The 11,093-nt window shown below is 40.9% G+C and overlaps 1 protein-coding gene across 1 annotated transcript in view; it reads left to right on the top strand.

Annotated features, from left to right (window-relative positions):
- The window catches only part of LOC126473173 (nodal modulator 3), a 159,476-nt gene extending 155,952 nt beyond the window's left edge, over nucleotides 1-3,524 (top strand). The window contains exons 14-16 of the mRNA XM_050100059.1: nucleotides 692-860; nucleotides 1,109-1,192; nucleotides 2,360-3,524. Coding sequence (XP_049956016.1) covers nucleotides 692-860; nucleotides 1,109-1,192; nucleotides 2,360-2,989 — 883 coding nt within the window. The 3' untranslated portion in view covers nucleotides 2,990-3,524. The remainder of the gene's footprint in view (nucleotides 1-691; nucleotides 861-1,108; nucleotides 1,193-2,359) is intronic.
- Nucleotides 3,525-11,093: the final 7,569 nt, after the last annotated feature.

Here is an 11,093-nt window from a genome sequence, read left to right on the forward strand (position 1 = left end):
GAGGTTTTTTCAGTTCTGTTGTTCCAAAGTTTCTTCAAGCACAAACTGGGGTGTTTTATTATAAATGGGCTGATGACAATTTCGTAATGTCCTTGCCGTAGTGCTTAGCTTCAGTCATCATATTATATAAGTTGCACTTGGTACTCCTGTGGATGTAATACATTATTTAGAGAAAGGAGATAGATGTCGTGTCACATTTGTTACATAGGATTAGTAGCAATATCTTCTAATAAATTATTGTGGAGGTGCTTTTGACATGGTTTTTCATTTTAGGCATTATCAGTGAATAATGCCAATAATTCTTCCAATTTTGTATAAGAAACAGCAACTAAATTTTCCTTTATTAGTGGTTTCACTAGAAATGAGTGTAAAAGTGAATTTGGTTTTGATTTTACAACCTGGTTCTTCATTGTATGTAGAGGGAGAAGAAGTAATTGCAGGGTACAAAGTTTGTTGTATATTTTCAATATTGTTAAGCTACTGCTCTGTGTTATCTAACTCTTCTACTTTACAGTTTTATGTTTCTCATGGTAATGCACTGTGGACTGATAAATCAATATTTGTGGATGTACAGACAGCTATGTTCACATAGCTGTAGAATTGGCAATGTCATACTTTGAACAATGTACTGGGCTTAATGTTCTAACTTCTGTACCATTTTTTAAGGAAAAGAGTATGAATTTAATTCCAGGGGACACCAAGTAGCATTCAGTGCTTATGGCACAGTGACATCACTAAGTGGTGATTCTGAGGAAGGGATTGTTGTAGAAGCGGTTGGAAGAGATTCTTGTTCTCAATATCAAGAAGAAAGCACAAGTGAAGCAAATGGAAAGTTCCGTATAAGAGGCCTACAGCCACAGGTTAGCCCTTTAACTCATAGCACAAAGATAAAATGTGTTCCAATAAAACAAAAAATTGAGATCATATTTTATTAGAATTGACAATATCTTAGTACCCATTCTGTGTCACGTTATTCAGAAAGTTCAAAAAAAAAATCACATCTCTTTATATTTCCATCCGCTGTAATGATTGTTTTGGCATTTTTGTCTAGATAGAAATTTTATTTCTTCTTTGTAGTTTAATTACATAACCAAACCACATTTTCCAGTGTGAATATACAGTGCGAGTCAAGCAAGGACCTGGTGTTAATCAGCATATTTATAGAGCGACTCCAGATGGTATCCCTGTGAAGGTAACACATTTGTACTAATTATTCATATGATAATAAGATGTGGCCTAATTTGTTTTAAGTTGGTGCATAAGTGCATAGTGTTTTTGTTTTGCCTCTTGGTATTCCAGCTGTTATGGGTTTATTTATTTATTGTCCTTCTTTATTTGTAGTCCACTGATGCTATTTGAGTTTACATATTGACATATTTTTTCTTTTGGAGATAGTGAGTGGAGTTGTGGACACTAGAAAATGGAGTGTCAAGTGGAGAAATCAGAACATTTCTGACCTATTCTTCTGTTGGAATTCATTAGAGGGGTGACAGTAGTGGAGGTGGCCAGAAACATTTGTGCAGTGTATGGAAATAATGCCGTAGAACATAACATGCAATTCAAGAATACCTTTGGGGTTTGATGAAGATCATTGAAACACATCAATCCACAATGTTCCATGTCACTAAACTCGAGAATTGGCATATGTGATGAACTGTGATCATTCCACCATCGCGCGATATTTGCATGCAGTGGGGAAGGTTCAAAAATGCTCAAACAGGGTACATACACCACAGGACAGCTGGGAAATCAAGGAAAAACACAGGAATTTTCTCATCTGGGAGAAACACTAGAAACACGCAGTATTTTTTTAGTGTTTTAGTTAAGAACTAATACTATAACAAAGAATTTTACTTCAGCCCTCTACTGCAGAATAATACTGCAACAATAAAACGTAAATGAGATAATAACACCAAAATAAAACTTAAGTGGCAAAGAAAATGTACCATTTACAACAAAACACAGTGCACACACAAGCATCTGCAGACAGCAAAATGTACAAAGGCTTTGGGATGAAGGCTACGCAATACTTCATAACGACAAACTGCTTTTGGTGTGCATGTTTACCTTTCTAACAGGTCACAGGAAAATGTTGCAAATGGTGATTTGAGAAGTGTTACTTTCAAAGTAAATTTCCTTTTACGCAAAATGAATTGTGTTAAAAGACCAAGTTTCAAGGCTACTTTTTCATATTTATTTTAGTTTTTTCATAGATTACAAATAATGCAATAATGTTACAAACTTGTGCACCAATCTACTGCATTTATTTCTCCACATTTTTACTATTTATTCACATAATAATAGACAATTTTATTTTTGTGTAGATGTGGCCTAATTTGTATATTTATTTCTCTTTCAGACAACAGAAGGTGATATTAAGGACATAAGATTAATAGTTTTTTATCCATTAACACAAATGGATGTGACAGCGAATGTGCAAGCACCAAATGTCGAGCACCTTCGCACTTTGAGAGCAAAGCTGTGTCGAGAGGATGCCCCTGAATCTCCCGTCCATGTAGTCAAATTAGACTCAACACCAGGACGGTCTGCAAAGGGGCATAATGCTGCAATGATAATGTTTCCACCGATACCTGCCGATGGGCGAAACTACTTCCTTCAACTTGAGTCAACACTTTCTCGTGCAACACACACATACACAACTCATGCAGTTCATTTCCGTGCAAATAGTTCCTTTAAACACATTAAATTAACGTTCCAGCCTGAGCCAAAAGTTGTAGAACAGGATATTGGTCATACATCATACATGACCTTGCCTCTAATAATAATAGTAGTTTTAGCATACATAAATAGAGTGAAAGTTGTTCCAGTATTAAGTCGTCTTGTGCAGTCTCTTAATACTCCTGCATCACCACCATCAAGTGGTAGTGGAAGGACTACCATACCTCAAGATCATAATGTGGCTGATGCAGTTATGGTAGAGCCAATTCTAAATGTCAGGAGCAGGAAGATAAAACCAAGAAAGACATAGATCGTTGTGTGATGCATAAAATCCAGAGAATATGGTAGAAGTAGTGACTTACAAGGAACTGACTGGCTGGAAGTTCTGTGTTGGTATATTTATAGTGTGGAGATCAAGAATTTATGGCAAGCTGCATTACTGCAGTTAATGGTGTTTCTCCATGTAGTGTACATTCCCCTTTGGGTGTATGCGGTCTCAGGTAACTGTTTGTGAAAGAAAAAAAATAAATATTTATATTAGGTTTTTTTTAGTATTTCTGGCTGTGAACATTGTTGAATAGTGTACTTTGTTAAAAAGTGTCAAACAACTTCATTAAAATTAGGAAATGTGCTAACTTAATCATTAATGCTCCAAAATGTATTAAATGTCCCTACCACTGTGTTTTTATGTGAACATTGTACTGATGTGATTATTTTGTAAGTGGATTGAATGGAAATAATAATACACACTTCATTCCAAACTATTTGGGTTTACACTTCATTTTCCTCGTAATATGTACAGAGCTGTTAAATATTGCTTCTGAAGTAAATAGAATTTCTCATCACCTGTGATCTTTTTGTCCTTTTTCTCCTCCTCTTTTTTTTTTAGTGTTAAAAACATTTGAAAGCTTTCAAATTTTTCAGTAGCATGATAAATTGTATTTTCTTTGCATGGTCGTTCAGTGAACTGTATTGTTGCTGACAGCTGTGTGTTTCTAGTTTTCAATAGTCCACTGTCTATGCCATATTAAAAATGTGATAAACAAATTCAGTGCAAGATGTTACCTTATATTGGTTTGGCTCAGTGGCAAAGTGTCAAACAAAAGATCCAAAGGTCTCAGGTTAGTCCTAAGATTTAGGATTTTTATATGTAACTTATTGCTTCTTTCATCTCTGGTAGTGTTTGTTAATGTAAAAAATTCCAAGTTACACCATGGTTCAAAGTCTGTTTGTCTGTAGACACTCTTATAACAGGATGTATAAGTCAGTCCAAAGGTTAGAAGAACGCAAGGGCATACTTTATCGTACTGTGAGACACAGACAACAGCACAGTCACAATGAACCAAAGTTTATTCTTCTTCCACATACAAGGAACAACAGTTGAGAACATTGACACAAACATGGAAACTGTTCAGGAGTTGCTGACAATGAGTATGAACACAATATGAGAGTGAGTACCTGCTTCACTGCAGTTATAAAGAGGAGGGCTCCGATAGATGGCATGTCCGATGCTGTGTCATGTGCACAAGTCAAGTGACCCACAGCAGGCAACCACTGGTTGCTGGCCCGCACAAATGTCATTGGCAGAGGGAGGAGGCAGATCTGTGGCACAAGAATGTAGCTTGTCGTGCTGGCGCGCCACCAGCCCATCACTGATGCGTACCTTACAGAGGTGGTGGCTTCGGCATCTATGGACCGTGGACAGAATCCACTTTGGTCAGTGGCTGAAGCCCCAAGCCCAGACCACAGAGCCAGGAGTGAACTGTAAATTGGGCTGTGCCAAAGGGGGATTGTGGGGCAGCATGAGCTGAAGCAGAGAATGCATGGCTGGCAACCATAGAGCGTATTGGCCGGATTCTGATCCAGTGTCAGTACAAACCTGTAGGATCTCAAGAAGGAATGAGGGCATCTTTCTTAGAGGAGTCCATGACGTACTTCTTGATTTGAACCTTGAATGTGTGGACAAGACATTCTGCCTTGGCGTTAGATTGGAGGTGAAAAGGAGGAGCAGCCACCTGGTGAATGCCTTGATGGGTGTAGAAATTGTGAAAGGACTGAGACACAAACTGTGAACTGTTATCTGTCACAAGCATATAAGGCAAATCTTCGATAGTAAGAATTTTGAAGAGGCCCTTAGTCATAACTACGACTGACTTCAAAGGACAGTGGATAATGTATGGAAATTTAGAGGAAGCATCAACAACCAATAACCAGTAAGCCATGGAAAGAGCATTGCCTGCAGCATCACCTGTTGCGTAGCCCACTGTGAGTAGGCCCTGCAAGATCTACAATGTCGCTATTGATGCTGGGCAAAAATACATGCCTTTGGGCCAATAACTTGGTAAGCAAGGACCCCCTCCCCTCTCCCCCAGTGTCCTGGTGTAGGAGTTGAAGCACATCCCTCCATAGGGTGGCTGGGATGACAGCTCGTCCGTAGCTAAGAGAACAACACTGTCAAATACCTAAGGGCTATGGTGGAGGGCAAAATAGTTATTCAAAGAATGGAAATCCTTCCACTATTATTGCACCTCAATACCTAAGTGAAAACAAAGGAGTTCATCTTGATCCAAAGGATTTGGCCCCATCAGAATACAGTACATCACATCGGCGTTGGTGTGGTGCCCTATAGGCCGAAACTGTATTGCACAGTTGTAGTGAGACAGATACATGGCCCAATGCTGGAGGTGATGTGCTGCGTTGTTGGGCAACAAAGCAGGAAGATTTAATAACAAAACCAAGGAACTTAGACACTTACGACAACATGATACTTTTTGAGGGTGTAGACAATAGCAAGTGCTTCCTGTTCAATGCGGGAGCAGCGTGCTGAGCAGAGTTGAGCGGATTTAGTACATAAGCTATCAGGTGTTTGGAAACATCCTCATATCAATGTGTGAAATGGTCTCGAGTCTATACTGTGAAATGTCCATTAACCAAAACCAAGTGGAGGTCGGGACGGAAAGTAGGCAAACAAGGAGCAGAATGTAATTTGGATTTCAAAAGTGTGACTGCACACTTGCAGGCTGGTGTTTACTGAACAGGAATCTCCCTGTCAAGCGAGTCATGGAGGGTATGGACCAACACTGTTGCACTCAGACTAAATTTGTGATAGTAAACAATTTTACCTAAAAATGCTTGGAGTTTTTTGACGTTTGCAGGGCAAAGCAGAGCAGTGACTGAAAAAAAGTGTTACTTGACCAAGTTGCATTTCAGCCCTGCAGTATGTAAGACTGTAAACAAGGTGTGTACATTATGTAAAGCACCCATCTTGATGATGTCATCAAGATAGTTGACAGAAGCCAGGATAGACACCATCAATTGTTCGAAAGAAACTCTGGAAAATTGCCAGAGCACTAGTTGCCCTGAACAGGGGACACTAATATTGGCACAACCCAAAAGGTGTGTTAATCACAAAGAGCTTTTTAGAATACTCATCTAGCAGAACCTGTAAATGGCCTTCAGATAAATCAGTTTTGGAGAAAAACTGGCCCCTGACAAGTTTAGCCAATAACTTATCTCTACTAGGTAAAGGATACGTGTCAGTGACAGATTGAGTGTTACCTGAAACTGATACAGGGCCAAGTTTTTTAACAATCATGTGGTGGGATAGACCCCTCAGTCATCATAATAGGCTGTATAACCCCAATAATGTCAGTCTGTCCAATTCTAATTTCACTTGTGCATGCAAAGTCACTGGAATTGGGCGCACGTGGAAAAATCGAACCTGCACCATAGGTTTATGGGTAATGAGAGACACAAAATTAGTGGGACAACCTAACCCATATGAGGAAAGAGACAAGAAATTAGAACACAGAGAATCTAATTGCTGACAAGGGCCCTGGTTGGAAACGAGTTGCACCATATCCAAAATGGAAAATCCAAAGGACTGAAAGAATCCATACCCAAATAATATGTGATGTCAGCATCATCCTCTACCAAAAAGGCAATGAACATATTGCAGATTTATACATCGTCTGAACAATAAATTGCACCAAAATTGAAACATGTTGCTTGTTGTAACCCACCAGACATCGAGTATTTGGAGACAACTCTGGATATCCCAAATCCAAGTAAGTTTGAGAGTTCAGTAACACCACGGCTGCACCCTTCTCCACTTGTAGTCTGAGAAGTTTGTCCATCACTCGCACTTTGTTATGATTCGTAGAAACTGGAGACACACAATGAACTTCCATGTCCATGTCTGCAGAAGGTGGCTGGAAATGACACACAGATGTCCTCTTTTACTACAGTTGTTGCAAGTCACCCAGTGCCTAGGGCACACAGCACTGTCATATCGCATGAAACACTATGGTCAAGATGGGAGCACGGAGCACTGCAATTGCTGTGGTGGTTGTTTGGCACTTCACTGTCCAGAGTGGCACAGAGGCCACATTTGTATGGCTGCCATGTCATCCTGCCCCCAAGAACTGACTGATGCCCAGCGACCAACAGGAGCCACCACAGTGATGTCACATCAACGTCAGTCTGATCATCGGTAGCACAAGATACCCTGAACGATTGAGCAGTAATTAACACTTCAGCCAAAGATGGAGTTTTGCACTGTAGTGCACGTTGATACACCTCTTGTCAGGAGCCAACCTAACGATGACGTCACGGACCATAGAATCGGCATGGGAATCATTATGAGCATTGATAACAAACTGACATTTGCGACTGAGGCCATGGAGTTCAGCCGCCCAATCCCATTAGGACTGCTAGGGCTTTTTATGACAACAACTTCCACATTTCATTGAACGAAAGTGACACAGGTTCCTCTAGTGGGTCTAACTAGCACAGCTGGTAGGTCCTAGGAGAAACCCATGAACAGAACAAACCCTTACACATGAAACTTCCTGGCAGATTAAAACTGTGTGCCGGGCAGAGACTCGAACTCAGGACCTTTGCCTTTCGCGGGCAAGTGCTCTACCAACTGAGCTACCCAAGCACGACTCACGCCCCGTCCTCACAGCTTTACTTCTGCCAGTATCTTGCCTCCTACCTTCCAAACTTTACAGAAGCTCTCCTGCGAACCCTGCAGAACTAGCACTCCTGAAAGAAAGGATATTGCAGAGACATGGCTTAGCCACAGCCTGGGGGATGTTTCCAGAATGAGATTTTCACTCTGCAGCGGAGTGTGCGCTGATATGAGACTTCCTGGCAGATTAAAACTGTGTGCTGGGCCGAGACTCGAACTCAGGACCTTTGCTTTTTGCGGGCAAGTGCTCTACCAACTGAGCTACCCAAGCACGACTCGCGCCCCTTCCTCACAGCAGTTTGGAAGGTAGGAGGCGAGGTACTGGAAGAAGTAAAGCTGTGAGGAAGGGGCGCGAGTCGTGCTTGGGTAGCTCAGTTGGTAGAGCACTTGCCCGCAAAAAGCAAAGGTCCTGAGTTCGAGTCTCGGCCCAGCACACAGCTTTAATCTGCCAGGAAGTCTCATATCAGCGCACACTCCGCTGCAGAGTGAAAATCGCATTCTGGAAACATCCCCCAGGCTGTGGCTAAGCCATGTCTCCGCAATATCCTTTCTTTCAGGAGTGCTAGTTCTGCAGGGTTCGCAGGTGATCTTCTGTCAAGTTTGGAAGGTAGGAGGCGAGATACTGGCAGAATTAAAGCTGCGAGGACGGGGCGTGAGTCGTGCTTGGGTAGCTCAGTTGGTAGAGCACTTGCCCGTGAAAGGGAAAGGTCCAGAGTTCGAGTCTCGGCCCGGCACACACTTTTAATCTGCCAGGAAGTTTCATTTCAGCGCACACTCCGCTGCAGAGTGAAAATCTCATTCTGGAAACCCTTACACATGTTTGCATGAGTGACGCCAAAAGTGAGGAAGTGTTGCTGAACCCGCTTCTTGTAGGCCTTCCAGTCTTTGGCTGCATCGCCATAAGAGGAAAAGGGCAGTGGGTACACAGACAGCACAGAAGTCTGCATAGTCAGTGTGTCCAACGAGTTTGTGATAGCGAACGTGTTGCTGCTCGGAGAGGTTGGAGCACTGCCTCTACGACAGAAGAATCAAAGGAACAGCCAAATATATTGAGGATGCAGAAATGAACACAATACTTGTTGCCAATTGTATTGTTCTATGAGACACAAACAACAGAATGGCCACAATGAACCAAAGTTTATTCGTCTTCCACATACGAGCGACCAACAGTTGAGAACATAGACACAAACGTAGAAACAATCCGTGTACTGATACAAGCAGTTGCTGACAACAAGTGCCTGCTGCACTGCACTTATAAAGAAAGGACTCTGGCAGATAGCACGGTATGCACAAGTCATGTGGCCCACTGTAGGTGGCTTCTGGTGGCTGGCTCGAGCAGATGCCATTGTTGGAATGTTCAAAGTGTAGCATCATGAACCAAAGTTTATTCGTCTTCCACATACGAGCGACCAACAGTTGAGAACATAGACACAAACGTAGAAACAATCCGTGTACTGATACAAGCAGTTGCTGACAACAAGTGCCTGCTGCACTGCACTTATAAAGAAAGGACTCTGGCAGATAGCACGGTATGCACAAGTCATGTGGCCCACTGTAGGTGGCTTCTGGTGGCTGGCTCGAGCAGATGCCATTGTTGGAATGTTCAAAGTGTAGCATCCCAGCTACCTGGTACTGCAGCGCATCTCTAAGTATTACATACAGGTTATAACAAATGCCACCTCCGATATGACCAGGTCTAGTAAAGCAGTGTGTTGTTCAAACCAGTCTTCAGGTTGTTGATAGTTTTATTCTTTTTTAACCAAAATGATTTAATTTTTTCTGGTTGCTGTTAAAAAAAAATATAACTCCTAGATTGTAGAAAATGGGGTGGGGAATGTAATACATTCCAAACGGTGGAACCATTTTAACCACCATAGGCAGTCAGTTTTATTCATTTAATGTACCATATATATAAATTACATTACTGGCCAGTTTCAGTGTTTCAACAATTTTCAAATGTGTGATATTGCGCATGTGTGTGTCACATTTAAAAAACTTGTTTTGTGTATATGGGGACAAGCACTTGCTCTCACACGTACATATGTCGAATGCACATACCTATCGGCTTACAAGCACAACTTTCACAACACATCAGGTAGGCAAAAATTTTACTGACAGCTAGCTTACTAGACCTTGCATATTTCTTTAACAGCATGCCGCATAATATTACACACCCATACTTAAAACTACTGTCCAGTATTCTTGACATCCATTTGTTGAAGAACCTTAGAATATACTCTGAGCTGAAACATAAGGAGTTATCTCAAACAAAGTGATCCCCTCCATGCCAACCAGCATAGATTCTGAAAACATCAATCATGTGAAACCCAGCTCTCACTTTTCTCACATGACATAATGAAAGCTATGGAGCAAGGCAGTTGGTTACATACAGTATTTCCCGATTTCTGAAAAGCATTTGACTTAATACAATATCTATGCTTATTATCAAAGGTATGATTTTATGGAGCATCAAGCAGAATTTGTTACTGGATTGAGGATTCTTTTTATAGGGTAGACACAGCAAGATATCATGGTATATTAATGACCTTGTGGACGATATTAATACTGTAGTAAGCTCAGACTTTTTACAGATGATTCATTTATTTACAATAGAGTACTATCTGAAAGAAGCTGCAAAAGTATTTAGTCAGATCTTGGTATGATTTCAAAGTACTGCAAAGATTGGCAACATGTCTTAAATGTTCAGAAACGTAAAATTATGTACTTCATAAAATAGAAAAATGTGTATGTCCTATGACTATAATATCAGTGTGTCACAGCTGGAATCAGTCTATTCGTACAAATACATGGGTATAGCAATATGTAATGGTATGATCACATAGGCTGAGTTGGAGTTAACCCAAGTGGTATAGTGTAGTTCTTTGGTAGAATACTAGGGAAATACAAGACTATCATGCAACCCATCCTAGAAGATTGGTCAAGTGTATGAGTCTCGTACCAAACATTACTAACAATATTGAATAGATAAAGAAGATCATTGCAAATGGTCACAGGTTTATTTGACCTTTGGGAGAGTGCTACGAAGATGCTGAAGAAACTGAACTGACAGTTGCACACTATCCCATGAAAGCATACTTGGAAAGTTTGTAGAACCAACTTTAAGTTACGAATCTAGGAATATATTACAGTCCCCTACAAATCACTCTCATAAGGACTGTGAAGACAAGATCAGACTGATCACAGCATACACAGAGTCACTTTAGCAATCATTCTTCCCACACTCCACCCATGACTTGTCCGGGTAAGACTCCTGATAATTGGTGCAATGGATGTACCATCTGCCATGCAGTTTGCAGTAGTTTACAGAGTATAGATGTAGATGTAGAAGCATTATAGTTTTCCAAGAGTCCTAATTACTATTGTGTCACTCATACCAAAAAATTTTCAGTGGAGTAGAGTAGGAAATTACACCCATACTGCA

Source organism: Schistocerca serialis, chromosome 1 (genome assembly GCF_023864345.2).
Source record: "Schistocerca serialis cubense isolate TAMUIC-IGC-003099 chromosome 1, iqSchSeri2.2, whole genome shotgun sequence".
Classification (NCBI taxonomy): domain Eukaryota; kingdom Metazoa; phylum Arthropoda; class Insecta; order Orthoptera; family Acrididae; genus Schistocerca; species Schistocerca serialis.